The sequence below is a fragment of the Pipra filicauda genome, unplaced genomic scaffold (genome assembly GCF_003945595.2).
Source record: "Pipra filicauda isolate LSUMZ 115617 unplaced genomic scaffold, ASM394559v2 scaffold73_size2923735_pilon, whole genome shotgun sequence".
Lineage (NCBI taxonomy): Eukaryota > Metazoa > Chordata > Aves > Passeriformes > Pipridae > Pipra > Pipra filicauda.
In genome coordinates this window covers 1,184,522-1,200,455 of record NW_024104909.1, presented here as the reverse complement: position 1 = coordinate 1,200,455, position 15,934 = coordinate 1,184,522, and the positions used below count along the sequence as shown (strand labels likewise).

The window sequence follows — 15,934 nt, the reverse complement described above, 5'->3', positions numbered from 1 at the left end:
ACCTAAATCACTCCCATGCCATGTTCTGCACTACACAGGCTTGACCTTAGGTTCACACTTGATCTGTGTCCTCCAAGCCCCAGGGAAAAAATGGTGTGGGGTCCTGCTGCAGTTTCCCATTCTGTGCATCTTGAGGGCTGTGTTAAGCAGAAAACTTGTCAATCAGCCTTCCAGGGCTCACAGAACAAATCCCCAAGATACATTTACAGATGCACAGTCTGCAATTCTCCACTGCACCTCTAGCTCTGCTAAATGGAGCACAGAATCTTGGGCCTTTCCTTGGTACTTTCCAGTTCCCTGTCCATGTTTCTGATCCACTCATTTCCATTATTGCCAGTGTTGTGTCATGTGTGCATCTCCTGCATTTCTGCCCCTCAGAAACTCCTTCCCACTGCTGCACCTCTGTCCCACCCACATCCCACAGTACTCTCTAGAAGGTGCCCAGGAGGAGGAGACCTGGCCACCCCCCCATGATGCACAACTGGGCAGAGCAAAACAGCACTGAACCCTCCACCTACAGGAGACCCCCAGGCCTTCCAAAACTGTCTGTGCTCTTCTGGGGCACCCTGTGTGTACTTCCAAGGGTACAAAATACATACATTAGGCACAGGCAGCCACCAACCTGAGCCCCAGCACTTGCAGCCTGGGAAGGAAGACATGTCACAGGGTCTGTTGGTGCAACAGTCACATGTGTCTGCTCACCACCTCAGTGCTAGGCAGGACACCGGCATCTCCTTCAGTGTGGGGGAGCTTCACCACCACTGTCCAGCACTCCTTCCTTATCACTGCAGCTCCATGTGCCTTGTTTGCCTTACAGTGTAGTAGCATCAGGGGTAAATCTGTCACACCAGCACCAAAGTGTCTCACAGTTCCCCAGTTCCCTCCCCTATGCACAAGCTGCATGTTGTGAGGACCTTTGGGGGAGGTTACCCTGGCCCTCCCACCCAATGCTTCTTGTCAGTGCCTCCACAGCACCCTCCCAGGATATCCCCTCACCCTTGACACGCCCTTGCCTAACTGTCCTGGCAAGGAGCAGCACAAGGGCAGGGAGGCAAGGGAAGAGGCAGTCTCGGTGTGCAAGGACAGCCTCAGCAGGCCCAGGAGCTGCCCACGGCCCTGAAAAGAGCAGACACTGCTTCACAGCTCAGCCCTCCCAACCTCACAAGAAGCAGGATCAGGAAGAGCTGCTGGGGGAGAGCTTCCCCACCAAGGCAGCTGGGGAACGTCTGAGGCAAACAGTGCGTGGGAGATCAATCTCTCCCAGAGCTGGAAAGTTGCTCCTTTGGGAGTGGGCAAAGCCTGGCTGGCTGGAAGAACCCCTGACCTATGGAGCTCCAGGGATGCTCCTGGGACCAGGGCAGGCCTGACACATGGCCAGAGATACAAACCAGTCATCTCAGGAGAGCAGCTGGGAAAGCCACTCTCTCTGGACAAACTGGGATAAACCTTTGCCATGGGGAGTGAAGGAGCATCCAGCTCTCTGGCTGGGTTCAGAGACCACTGGGTCATGGGGACAAATGATGACCAGAGCAGCCTCTCCTTTCTCTCCATCACCCCTCAGAGCCACGCCAAGGACCTGCCAATGAGCCCTGGTAGGAGCCAAGCTCTGCTGAGAGTCCTGGTCTGCTCAGGATGGGCTTCTGCCTCCCCTAGCAGTCATGTGCTCTCAGACACAGCACCAAAACAAGCCCAGCACACCACATTGTACAGTCACAGCTAAACATCAGGGCCTGAGGCACCCTGTTACTCAGGAACAGCCAGCTCCCTGGGGCAGGAGGCAGCCAAAATCTGTCTGTAAGCGGCAAGAACCATTCACTGTCCTGCTCACCACCATCCTCCTCCCAGGACTTATCCCCTCACGTACTAAAGACAGGCTAGATAGCACCACTGGGCTGACAACCGGCTACCTATTAGCACCCACCCTTCCACAGCCTCACGACGGATAACAAGGGAGTCAACCTCACCCTGCTGTGGCAGCGCGCCACCCAAGTGCCAGGCAACGGGGCAAGAGGAACACTGTAAATGCACAGATGGAGGGTGGCAACGGACAGCAGAACGCACCGAAGCAGCGCCTCACCTCTTGATGGTCTGGGTGATTGAGGTCTGTCGTTGTAGCACCGGTCTCCTCCCGTCGTGGGGCAGGGACGGCACGCGGCTGTTGTCGGCCGGCATGCTCACGCTCCGCAGGAACTGGCGCCGCGTCGGCTGCCGGGGGAAGCAGGAGGGAGTCAGTGCTCTCAGGGATGCTCTACAGGGCCAGCCAGGCTGGGGAACGCTCAGCAGTTCAACAGGTATTACATGAGCTCCTGCAACACACCCTCCTGGCTTTTGTCTCGCCAGAGGGAACCCACACCGCACGCTCGTGGACCACTCTACAAGGCGGAGAGAAGCAGTCAGTGGGATTTGCTTCTTTAGTGACTGTTTGGTGACTCTGGATCTGCATCAAAAGCCTGTGAGAGCTGTGGGTGGGTCTGTGCTGTAGCTGCTGAGTGCTGCAGGCTAAGCAAGCTGGGAAAGGCACACTGGCTTTGTTTACAGCCTAATTGTCTGGGGCACACTCAGGTTTGAAAGCTCCTGGCATGTCTTGGCTAAATGTGACCTACCAAATATAACACAGCTCACCAGGCTGTTCTCAGCTCATACCACTGCCTCCCCAGGGCTGCTCTGGATTAAATTTTTATCAGCTTGGCAGAAACACCATCTCCCATTTGTACAATGCAGGCTGAGCAGACTATCCCTCTGGAAAGTGAAGCTCTGAGCTACTGTTTCTCTAGTCAGACACTGTGCCTCAAGACTACTTCAGCCCCTCTAGCCCAGGAAGCTCGTGATTTTCACTAATGTTAACAATTTTGCTGTTTTATGTAAAAGCAATGCACAGATACTCAGGTTACAAGCCAAAGGAGCACAAGATGTACTCTTATCCTGGGCTGCGTACACAGGACCCTCAGAGAACATCACCTCCACCAGCTTCCAGCACAGTCTCTCCAGAAAGTGCCCAACTGGATTTAGAGATTTCAGATAAGGGAACATCCATCAAAGTCTTAAATAATTCATTCAGAAGGTTTCAACCTGCACTGATAGCAGCCTGTATTCCCCTTGTAATCCCTGCAATTTTCTTCCTTCCGAGGGGAGACCAGGACCCAGGTTTATCTGCCAGAAGCTGTCACAAAACCGAAGCACATTTTAGTCCCTGGATCACAGAATGGTGAAGAAGACAGTTCTTGCTATTCCAAGTGCCATATAAGTTCCCTCTTAAGCCAAGCTTGTCCTCAGCCCCCCTCCAGGGAAGCAGTATAACCCTCCATTTCTCTGATGGCTAAACTGTTCTTCCACATAAGTGACTGAACCCAGGCCTGTACCCACCCACAGAGATGGGCAGCAAGAACCCTCCAGCTCTGCCTTTGGGGCACAAAGTCTCTGTTCCTGTAGCAAGGCCACATGAGCAGCCAGCATGCATCTTACCCAGGTCTCACCCCTACATCACTTTTTGATACCTTAGCAGAAATTCCTGATATTTTTCCTGTTCCCGGGACAAATAAGGACACTTTACTCTCACTCATTGCACAGTTTCTATTAACCTATCACCTCATCTCTGCTTCAGCACTCTTCAATGTTATTTATTTCTCATCCCACATGGTTTTCTTATGTTCCTCATGCTGGTAACGGCTTCTTGTTGCCAGTAACTGTTCTTTCTCTGCTGTTACTGATGAAAGCCTGTCATTATTTTGGCTATTCATAAGTCAGATCCATTCCCAGCTCATTTCAACACAAACTGCAGCACTTCCAGGCCCTCATGTTAGTCTAGGAGCCCTTCACTCCTCCAGTCCCCTTAAGAAATGCTTGTTTGAATAACTCACTCCCATATCCCCAGCCAAGACAGTTTTCACAATGCCCACATCCAAACACTCACATCTACTGATCTGAGCACATCAGCCACCCACTCTCATCCCTCCCACATCCCCTTCAAGGGGAGATAATTACTGATCATAAATTCACTCAAAGGCTCTGCCCCGTCTTATGTGGCCTCATGACCTGCCACCACACGCTGCCTTCCTCTCAGCCAGGACTGTCAGAGACCCCAGGCACAGACACGCTCCCAGCACACCCCTTCCCAGCTCCTGTCCCACCCTCTGTACCTGCACGGGCTGGGGGGGCTCTTCTGGCACTGACATGGGCACTGGCACCGGGATGTCCAGTTTCAGCCATGGCGGCTTCTTCCGCTGTAAACTGCTCGTGCTGTCGTGTCGCGCCTCCGACATCGTCCCACGCTTGTCCTCAGGCCTGGGAGACGGGAGAAATCAAGAGTCAGGAGGGAATCCAGCTCATCCCTGACACGCTCCATGCAGACAGGGGCTCCCTGCCCTCCCCCAGGCTGTGACTGAGGACCCAGCCCCACGCTGGATGGGTTCCCAAAGTGCCCCACGAGGGCTCAGGCGTCACAGCTCGTGACCGCACTGGTCAGCCAGGACCCGACACTCGGAGGACACGGCACATTCCTCAGGCCCACAGGACCTCGAGCCAGCTGCTGAGACCGCAGGCACAAGTTTGAGAGTTGCCTCCCATTAAGATTTTTGCTGAGACTACTACAAGATCCAGATTCCTTAAGAACCAGTTATGAATTAAATCTTAATGAGATCTGGATCCAGTCCAACCAGCTAAGTGACTGCAGTACCAAAAGCCAGTGACCTCCCTCTAAAACCAGCTTGCGACTCACAGACACCCTTCCTTGCCCACCCAAAGCTGAAACACTGCACTTTCCTACCCACCTACCACTTAGAAATTAGCAAGTGGCCGTCTCTCACTTCTGCTTCTAATCTCTTTTAAATGCAGTCATTTTCTAGAAACACAACACAGTGCACAGAGCAATACCAGTACAGCATGAACATTAGAGAACTGGCACTAATCCTGAACTAAGAGTGGTTTTCATACATAAATAATAATGATATGGTATTTAAATAAAAACCGCTGCGTTACCAAAATGCCAAAGCAAGCAGAGTGACTCGCTGTCATCTTGCCCACTCTCCTGCAGTTTTCCCCTCCTGTTTAGGTCACAGGCAGGAGGACAGGGACCACACAACTCTTCCAGACTGGCAGAGCACCTACTTCACGGTGTATGCTCAGAGAAACAACTGGAAGATCAGCTCAGATACCTCCACAGGAACTTTCCAACCTAAATTATACTACAAGCCCATATTTCTTTCTCTCCTAGCATACAGACAACTGCAAGCCAGCGTGTGTGCCAACTGGGACAACAGATCCCATTCTATCCCAGCGTTGTCCTGGGCCACAGATCCCATAAGGGACAAAAAAAAAAATCAAGTGTCCCAGCCTCTTCCCCCACCATGGTGGACAGAGCAGTCAGTTAATTCAGCAGGCACACATGACTTAAAAAGGAGAAAACCTGAATTAAAACTTAGTGCTCTAAAAATGTTAACACAGTCCATTTATTTTAAATCCAGAATGAGTTTAACATGCAAGGATTCTTCCTTGAGAGAGGCCAAGTCCTAGGCCAGGACCAGAGGCAAAGGGACCTCCATCCTTCAAGACATTCAACACTCAACAAAACAAGGCCCTGAGCAGCCTGAATTATCCCAGCCACAGTGGCTGAGCCAGACAACCTGCAAAGGTCCCTCCCAACCTAAATTAGGCACTGGTTGTCCGAAACACGCGCTGCCTCGCACGGCATTTCCACCATATTCCCACAGCTCCCTGCAGCTGCTCTGGGAAGGAGCTGCACAAACAGCATGCTCACCATTGCAAAAGATACACAACGGGGAGGGGGGATGGCAGGGGGGGAAACAGGTCAACAAAAGGGAGAGGGGAATGATCTGGATGGGGTAGGGAGAGGAGAATCTCATCTAAAAGGAGCTGAAGGCCAGCTGCTGGCTCGGTCACACAAGCTGGGCTGGCTGCCAGGAGCGCCCTGCTCAGCTGAGCCCAACGACAGAAAGGGAGGACTCAGCTGTAGGTGGATGAAGGTTGGGTTTCAGCAAATACCACAGGCCCCCAAAAGTCTGGGAATTCATGACCCAGCCTGTACAGACATGCCCTTCGTACGTGCACCACGGTCCTGTGTGCACAGACGCTGTGCTGTGCATGAGAGGGACACAGTTCCTTCCTTCCCTCCACCCTGAGCCACAGGGGTGGCCAAATACAACTGTTCTGACTTCCTATAAGATGGGAATAGTGAGAGTATTAGGGGAATTCCTGCCTGCACTTGGTGAGGGTAAATCTGCCACGAGACATTTACTGAAAGGTCTTGCACATAAAATGGGCAAACTTGTCTTCACAGTAAGGTCAGAAAGCCAAGTAGATTTCTCACACCTGAAACACTCCCTTGGTGCAATGTAGAGAGCTCCAGCATTTACCCCTGAGGAACACAAGGTCTTCCTGAGATGCTCTAATCAGAGACCAGCCAACAAAGACAGAGCCACCACTCTGGCGTGACAAACATTTCACACAACTCAAGAGCCTCCTTTCTGTGCCTTCAAGGGCAAATTCTGGAGCCTCTGAACTAGAAACTCTTCTTGCAGCATCTCTTCACTGAGCCAACATCACTCAACTTCCTTCCTGTCCACCTACAGAGCTGCCTTTGTGAGCAGGAGCTCTGGGTGTAAAGAACACAAACATGTAAGACCTGCAGCTTTATCAAAGTGAGGCCAAGCCAGGAAGGCAGAGAATGAATCACACCTGTATTGCCCAAAAGCTGCTGCAATAACGCTGCGCCCCGTGAAAGACTTTGCAATTAAACCTGTTTTCAGTTTCCCTTCCAAAATTGCCACAGACAGTAATATCCATGTATCCCTCACTGGGTTCACTGCCACCCTTGCAGAGCAGAGCACAGGATCTCCAGCAGTGTGCACACATGTCAAAGAGGAGGACAGGGCACGCACACACAGAGGGGCAAGCCTGTGGCCTTACAATTATCCCCAAAGTTGACTCAACTTTGTACTTTAGGTAAGGAGAATACCTCATGGAATATCTGAAGATGTAATTCGCATCCTGATAGAGCAATGGATTGCTCTGCTTTCTCCCAACTTCAGCAGTTAAAGAGTTCTTGAAATAGCAAAGCACCAAAATGCACAAAAAATCGTTGTCTAAGTGCATTCAGTAGTTAAAGGCCAGGTGAGTTTCAAGGGTGACAGCAGAGCAGTGAGGAGCAAATCCCTCTACCAGTTCGACCTCTTTTACTTACTAACATGTTCACTTCCCAACAAAAGTATGCAGTTAAGGCAAAGCTGTTCAGCATTCCCAACTCCCTGTGTGCATTTGGAGAGGCCAAAAATAAACCTTACAAACACACCTAAGACAGAGTTTGCAGGGCCTGATCCACTGTGAATACTCAGCCGCAGCACAGGCCAGGCAACTGCCTCTGACCCTGGGCACAAAAAGGGCTGGGTTATGGTCACAGGAGGCAGGTCTCCAGGGGGTTAACAGGGAGACTGAAGGTGGATCCAGGTGTACATATAGATGTACAGCCTAGTTGTACATGGATGCATAGCTGTGTACACAGATGTACAGCTGGATGGTCAAACAGTCTGCACAGCAGGTCACAGCCCTTATTGCACCTGGTTCTCACTCAAAGTGCTGCAGTCACTGATTTCTATCTCAGCATTGCACTGAAAGCACTTGCTGAGTTTCACAACGACCCCTTGGTTATTTTTAGGGGTTGCTGTTTCAGGATCCAGTGTCCATGTATTTGATGGGGCCAATGGGGTTTGTTTCAGAGTTGCCTGCATTGACACGTTTTGAGTGGTCCCATATCATCAATCCCAATGTCTCAGTCCTGTCAAGTGGTCACCAACAGCAGCAGGATAGGAATGCACTCAGCACAGCCAGGCAAGGTCAGGCCAACTGTCCATCTAAAGCCAGTGTCTCATTTCCAACAGAGGATGCCTGGCAGGGGGTGCAGGGTACAGGATCACTCAACAGTCCTGTCTCCCAGCACAGAGCCATGGCACGTGCTATGAATGACTCAGAGGCTTCTTGTAACAGAGATGTCTTGACATTTAACAGTTCTGTATCCATCTCCATGTCCATCCAATGGTTATTCTTCCAGAACTTACCCAAGTCATTCTTTAATCCAAGCAGACTTTTAGTATTCATTCCTGCACATGACAAAGCTGAAACGTTCTGCATGACAAGCCCTCTTCAGTTCCTCTGCAAATTTCCTGGGTTCACTTGTTGCCCTGCAGTTCTTGGGCTAAAGAATATACTCTTTCTCCACACAAATCTTGACTCTACAGATCTCTTCCACACTGTTCCTACCAGCCCCTCTTCCCATCAACACAGGGGAGATCCACATCCAGCAGCTCAGTCCTTGGACAGGAGCTGTTTTAGATCTCTCACCTGAGGAATCTGGAAACACAAACTCTTTTCCAGAGCACACAGGCTGAATTCAGGGCATTTGCAAATCTATCTTCTCCTAACGGATCAGCTGCATGTGGCAGCAGCACAAAAATTATTAATAATGTCCATTTCAATTAAAATAAACAAACGAAAGAAAGAAATGTGTAGATTGCAGATACTCTGGGAAAGTCATCTTCAAAAGCTCTGTGCCAAAGCAAGGTCACAGCACCAGAACAAAAGGCAAATCCACTGTGCTGTGGGTCAGGTTAAGAAAGGGGGAGAGTATATTAAATTCCAAAGTTGGCACATGATCAAGAAAAGCTGCTTAGTGAAATCCACTGACCCAAACAGTGAAGGAAAAGCCTTGCCCAGAAGCCTGAGCATGCTCCTAAAACTGACAGGCATCCTAAATACATTCAGGATTTGTAGAGTCATTTCAAAGACAGTCCAACCTTCCATTTAAACAGTCAAGTGACGTTATTCCCATGTTGACTTCTTTTCTTCCAAAAATTCCATTTTACCAGCACTTAAAATAAAGCTGGGTTTGTTTTTTTTTCCCCCAAGAAACATTCCAAACAAAAACCAAAACAAAACCCCAACTTCATTCAACCCAAACAAACAAACAGCATCTGCTTTTTCCAAGACCACTGCTCCTCTCCAGCACAGCGTGTACATGTTCCTACAGACAGCCCCAGAACACCAGGGCTATTCCACTGCAATCCATTCCATGGTCAGGTTCCAGCTGCTTTTCTCCAGTTTTCAAACCTCCCTCACTGCAACAACTGCATTTGCAGTGCCTGCTGCAGAGTCCCAGGCAAGCCCTGTGTACCTGAAGGGTACTCTGGTTGAGGAACACCAGCAGGCATCTAGAGACAGCAAAGAAATCGGGATCCTCAATGTGTTCTCCAGACAGAGCGAGCCAGAGGAGACAGCAGGTTCCTGGCTGTGCCTCTCTCCAGCAGGATTGCTGCTGGCACAGCAGGGAAAAGGCAGGAAGTCCAAGGAGAAGAGGAGCAGTGGGGTTTCGGTCTCATGGCTGCCAATAAAACCATCTAGCATGGATCAGACCCAGAGAGTTACACACAATATCCCAAATATCTGAGCCAGCCCTGTAAAACAAGGCAGATGGAGGGGCTGAGTTCCACAGGGAAGGTGAACAGGCCTGTGATCCTGCACTCTGGGGGAAAGCTGCTGAGAGCACAGCAACACCCCGGCTGAGACCAGCCTGAGAAACTACCTTAGAAATGAAACCATCAGCACTGCCCAGGGCCCTCTCCTGCTTTCCAGACCCTCACAGCCGAGCTGGGAGGAGATGCCATAAGGCTTTGCAGACCCAGAGGCTGCCCAGTAGAGGCTGGGTCTGAGCAATCCAGGCACCTCTGGGCACAAGTCTGGCAGAGCTCTGCAGACACAGTGCCCTTTGAGCCCTGCCCAGCAGGGAGCTGGCAGCACTGCCGTTCCCACACACTGTCCCTCTCGCTGCTCTCTGCCATGCACAGGCTCTGCCTGAGTGCTGGTAGAGGCTGGTGCTGCCTCCAACAGCCTGCACCAAATCACACAGGCAACAGTTCCCCACGGCCCTGGTTCTGCTCACAACCAAACCACCCTGCCAGCAAGGTGCTGCCCAGAGAGCAGCCTTGCCTTACTCCACTGAGCCACTTCAAGGTGTTTTACCAGCACAAAACTAACTCTAGCAAATTATTTCCTGTCGATCTGGCAGCCTGAAGAGGCTCAAACAATTTCAGATAAGCCCTGTTGCAACCTGGAGCGGAAGGGTAGGCCCAGCCCATTCAGTGATAGCTCAGCATGGCAGCAGCTCAGCTCAAACATCAAATACAGCTCCAGCCACTGTCCCCTGCCTGTGTGACACTGTCCTTCTCCAACCCTAGCCTGGCATGTCAGTGCTCAAGGAACTGCATTTGTCCCTGCTACATGCATGGAGCCCCAGTGCCCTACTCTGGAGAGGGGCCAGACAGGAGCACTGGGGAATAGCCAACCTCTTATTAAAAGCAGCAGCTTCCCTGCAGGTCACTGTGGCACGCTGGCACATTGCCTGTCCCTGCCTTTTAACTTGATGTCAAAGTAGAAGGAAGGAACGGATCTCAGGTAGCAAAAGTCTTTCTGATGGAACAGAAAGTGAATCAGAAGGCCCAGAATCTTCCTCCTGAGAGTTTTCTTTTCAACCAGTGCTCTTGAAAGATCTAGAACAGGAGCTGCACGCAGGTGGCCATAAAAGCAGCATGCAAGTAGGGCATGGAACAGCAGCACACGAGCACCACCACGGCACTGTGCCAGCAGGAACCCACCAAGGCAGGGTAGGTGCTGTGGGGAAGGTCTTTAAGTTCTGTGGCTACCCAGGCAACCAAGGCAGCACTGAGGGATCTCACTGTGAACCATCCAATTAGCTGAGAAACACCAGTAGGAACTGCCTGGTTTGGAAGCAGCCAGGCAGACCCCTAGACAGGGGAATGGGAAGATACATGAGAAAAAATCCAAGGGTTGGGATTTCATGCAAAGCCTGGTAGAGTGATGGTGTGCCAGAGACACATTGAGAATGCAAAGCTTCAGCTGGGACCCACCGAACATGGGCAAGGTTCAGATGCATATAGAGCCAGAGGGTTTTAAGTACAGGTAATAAAAACATGTGCCAGTGAAGTCTGAATAGATGTGAGCCAATCCCATGACCAGGAAAGCAGACCTGATATCCCTCTGAGCAACTGGTTTTCTTGATATTCAGAAAAAGATGCAGGTCACGATGGAAATCAACTATAAGTGAGCTCCTGTTGGAATGCCAGCATTACAAGATTTCAGAGCAGCTTCACCTGGGATCTGGAAGGTATCCAGGTGTGACTCCCTCATATAGAAGAGGGAAAAAAAACAGGGAGCTCAAAAAATTCTTCTGATTCCTTTGTCTGTACAAGCGTAGTTGAATTTCTTCAAACACAGGTTAAAAGATGACCCACAACTGCAACCTGCAAACACACAGGCAACAGACTCTGACCTTTGAAGTCCTTTCGTTGCAGCAGACAAAAGGCAGAATAGTAGCAACATAACAGAAACCAACACTCAAAATTCAAACTATGAAGATGTCAAAGCCTCTTGATATGCAAGAGGCCAGAAGAAGCAGTGCCCCAGCCCTCTGTGCTGCCCCTCTCCTCGTGCTGCTCCACAGCTGTCGGGTGATGCACACTGGGAACCAACCCACACGAGCTCAGCAAAGGAAACGGCCTGTTCCAGCCCAAGCTCCTTCCCACATGGCTCCACAAACACTTGTGCCAGCAGAAGGAAAGGGGAAGAAGCAGGAACAAACAGAGCAGCTGGAGCCAGATGACTGGACTGCTTCTGAAGGCAGTACAGTTTGAAGTGATCATGAAAACAGGGCCAGAAACTCTCACTTGTAGTGCTGTGGGAAGCCAACAATTATCTCAGGGAGGTGGTGGGTTCGGCATCTCTTGATGCTTAAATAACCTTCTGAGAAGTGCCCTCAGTGCAGGTGTTGAGTGCAGCAGGAATAAAAATACTACTGTATCAGCAGAGGCAGAGTGAATTTTTTTGGTGGGGTCATTAGATGGGAAAACATCCAAACCATTCACGGATTTCTCCAGAGATGACAGCCAAGCCTCACCCATGGGCAGCTTCTACTGAGGGGTTCCCAAGGGAGGAATTTTCTCTGCCTGGAGCACCCACAAGGAACTAGGTGGAAGGGAGCCAAGCAGAGCAGGCTGGGCAGAGGGGTCTTTTCCATCTCCTAAACATGTGTGGCCCCAATGACAGAGGCCGGTTCACAGCCCCGGCCAAGCACACCCGTGCACCAGAGCCCACACAGGGCCCAGGTGATGAGCCATCATCAGCTCCACCTTCCAGAGCAAACCCAACCCAGAGCCATCTACAACCTGCCTGGATACCAGCAAGGGGAATGGCCTGCATGTAAAACACAGCCAACAATGGGAGAGGGAGTGGAAACCCTTCGGGAGTACTTGGGTGTCTTCACCCCGTTTGTGTTTGCCCATGAACACGCCCTGCAGCTTTGCCCAGAGAGCACCAGCCTGCCACCACATCCAACAGCCACAGTGCCAGCAAAACAGCTGGTCTCCACCAAGAGATCCATTACCAGCTACCAGATGGCTGATGTATCTCAGGAACCCAGGATGACACCACTGCTCCAGTGCCACAGAGAACGCAGCCAGAATGGATAACGAGTGTAGTCACATTAACAACTCAAATATTAACAGTTCCAGCTATAAACAACTGACTGCCAGCACTGGAACTGCATCCAGAGGAAGGATCATCTTGTTCCTGAACGCTACTCAAAGGTAACCACAGCTGCCTGCTGGGTTAGTGGAGCCCTCTGCTCTGGGGTCCCCAGCAGCCTCAAAGCACAGTTGTCTCAGTGCTCTTTATTCTTCAGCTCCTCATTAACAAAGAAGCAGGAAAATGTGATCTCAGAAACTATTTTAGTGCACATTTAACTCATTTAAACAATTCAATGGGGCTTCAGAAGACCCTGTTTCAGATTTACTTCCATTACTAGTAAAATAGATGTCCTGTAAAGTACTGGCTGACCCACAAGTACCACGGACACAGTCACTGCCTCAATTATACAGCAAGGTGAGAGTCACAGAAATGCTTTTGTCAGTGTAGCCACAATCCCACATTAGGAAACAGAAGACAAACCCAACAAAGGTATCATTTTTCATTGAAATACTGAATTTTCAAGTTTTTTCTACCAGCTCTCATATTCATCACAAGTACTGCAAGGGTTCAGGACACAAGGAAAGATAGGAAAACATCACTGGGATGAAGCTCAGGAGAGCAATAAACACTGGCTCTGGTTGCTTTTGGAATAGCTGATGCTCATGCATCCACCCCAAGAACAATTTTCTTGGTAAATTAATGCCTCTTAGTGATTCCAGCATTGTTCATTTAGAAAATATGAGATCAATAAACAATTGATGCAAAAGCAACTGCCAAAACCAGCAACCTCCCCTGAAAAGATCACAATAGGCCAAACCAAAAATTACGTGAGACCAAAAGCCACCCATCCTCCACAGCAATAACTCTGGGTACTAAAAACAGCTAAAAATCACTGTTTGTTGTGCTAAATAAAAAGGCTTCAATGGCAAAGGAGATCAAAACTACCACAAATGACAACATTTCCTACGGAAAGTTACATAAAACCACGTTGAATAGCAACCTAAAAAAATCTTAGAGGAAATAACAATAACAAACGCTGGAGCCACCAGAAGACACACTTCACATTCAGGAAGGATGGAAGCTGCAGAGCCACTCAGAACAGCTTTCTCTGCATGTTCCTTTCAAACTCAGAGCATCCTCACCCCCCATCACACCCCTGCTTTCTCCAGCACCACCATACCTCTGTCCACCTGGGTCCCAGTAAGGGAATAAGTAACGAGGCCCAAGGGAGATCCTTCAAAGGAACAATTAAATAGCCAAGGACTCGGAGCAGAGCTGGTTTGGCTGGAGATGCTCTTCTTCAGCATCAGCTAATGTAGCAGCCAGGGACACAGGAGAGCTTGTCTGCCACTCTGATGCTCTAATTTCTACCCTGGCTAGTGCCCAACAGCCAAGCACACACATCTCCTACTGGGTCTAACTGGAAAGCAGTTGCAGGAAGAGCTTGTCTTGCTCTGCAGGTGTGTGAACACCTGTGTATATCCATGTGTGCCCAGTGCACCAACTCAAATAGAAATAACCATAATTCTAACTTGGTTTTAGCAAAAAGACAATATTAAAAATCTAAGTGAACCGTACTTCTTCAGTCTGAGTGAATGGCACATTCTTTCTCACTGCTCTCCCTGAAATTACAGTCCCAGAGCAGCCAGAGAAAAAGAAGGAACACTCACACTTTTTGGCACAACTCACAGTCTGTTGTCTTCTACAGTTCACTTTAAGGCTTTGAATTTAAGCAAGAGAGAAACCTACCTCACATGTGCTGATTGCTACAGGGCAGTAAATCCCGAAATTCGGAAGCTCTATTTGTCAATCCCGCCGTCTGAGCCCTCAAGATTTTAAAATTCAAGCTGGTCTAACTTTCACTGAGCCAAAGCCAACCAAGTGCCAGAGCTGAAGAACAGTAAAAGCAGCGTCCTGTGCAGCTTCAGGATGACCTCATAGGGATTGTTCCTTTTTAAAGGAAAGCAAACCTTCAAAGCAGGGATTGCTGCTGACCAGCAGAGCAAGGGGCTGGCTCTCAGTGAAGTGGAAACAGGAAGGGGAGGAGGAGGCAAAGGTAAGCTTTCCAGAAAAGGCAAGATCAGGCACGTCTTGCTATCTCTTCTCCCCTTGGGAAGGCTGTACTGTGCCAGGGAAGTATTGTGCAATGATACCTCTTAGTTCACTGGGAAGAAATTACACTTCCTTTAATAAACACTGTGCTTTAGAGATGCTCTGATTTCTAAGGCAAGGTCTGTTTGTTGCTGAAGGCCCCAGAATTTGAGAGCACATCCGCTGCTCAGGTCTGTATCATCATAGTCCTATGATGGGCAAAAAATAGCTTTAATTATATTAGAAATAAATTGTTTATCTACGTAGTTGAAGAGTGCACCCAAAGGAAATTACAGCAAGAACAAGCCTTATGTCAATCTGACATTTGCTGTCTCTGCAGCAAACAGAGCCCACAAGCAATGGAACATACACTCCACAGCTTTAGGAGATCTGACAGCTAAGGTTAATGTGAAGAATAAACTCTCTGCCTTCACCAAGTGGGAAACAGCCACTGCTTGTTATTCAAAAGGATTTGACCATAGTTCGGATGATTTGTTCAAAAACCCAGCTACTAATTTGCTCCTTGTGGCATCGTCCCAACACACAGTAAAAAAAAAAAAAATCCCACTTCCTCATTCCTACAGCAGCATGGACTGAAATAAGGATGAGAGCTGTGATCTGAAGTGGGCCTAAACTGGTCCTGGACAGCAGCTGGATGAGCAGGACCAAAATCAGGAGCAAACAGTCGGAAATCCCTGAAGTTCAAGTAACAAAGATATGACAATAGGCAAGCTCAGCACAGACGCGATTTCCACTTCTCCCTGTGGAAACCTCACTTCCCAGCGGCACAGACAAGCCTGCCTGTGGAAACAGAGGTTGGCAGGCAAGGCCTGCCCATCTCACAGGGCACTGGAGGGAGGGTCTGCACCACTCTGTGCAACCTGGCCTGGATGGCACGAGCAAACATCACACACCAAATCAGGCTGGGGTTCTCCAAGGACATGGAAAACAGAGCTGCCAGCACGACCATGGGAACTGCTGCCTAACACATCCATTTCCTTCCAGGGTTAAATCTTGCCTGCTGCCCACTGAATCTCCTGGGACTAACAGCTGCAGGGCTGGGACTGTCCCTTCTAAATGCTTTTCTCTCAGAGGGGACTTACTGGACCCTAGCAGAGTAAGCAACAGGTCCTGACGTCCATTCAGTTCAACTGGTTCTTCTGCTAGTTCTGAACAAATCAAAAAATAAACAGAAAAAAAGAGAGAAAAAAAAACCAAAAACAAAACAAAAGTCAGCCACAAAGCTAAAAACAACTCCATCACTGGGGAGACAACTGCCTCTGTGACATTGGACACCGGG

At 49.6% G+C, this 15,934-nt stretch overlaps 1 protein-coding gene across 4 annotated transcripts in view; it reads right to left on the bottom strand.

The window, feature by feature from the left end:
• Window positions 1-15,934, bottom strand: part of RHBDF1 (rhomboid 5 homolog 1) — a 36,303-nt gene that overhangs the window by 16,309 nt on the left and 4,060 nt on the right. For 3 of the 4 annotated variants that reach the window (XM_027750947.2, XM_039389568.1, XM_027750950.2), the window contains exons 2-3: window positions 4,137-4,281; window positions 2,078-2,205 (exon numbers count right to left, since the gene is read on the bottom strand). In XM_027750947.2, coding sequence (XP_027606748.1) covers window positions 2,078-2,205; window positions 4,137-4,259 — 251 coding nt within the window. In that variant the 5' untranslated portion in view covers window positions 4,260-4,281. Of the gene's footprint in view, window positions 1-2,077; window positions 2,206-4,136; window positions 4,282-14,292; window positions 14,382-15,934 lie in introns of those variants that run through there. The other variant, XM_027750948.2, reaches the window with a different exon arrangement.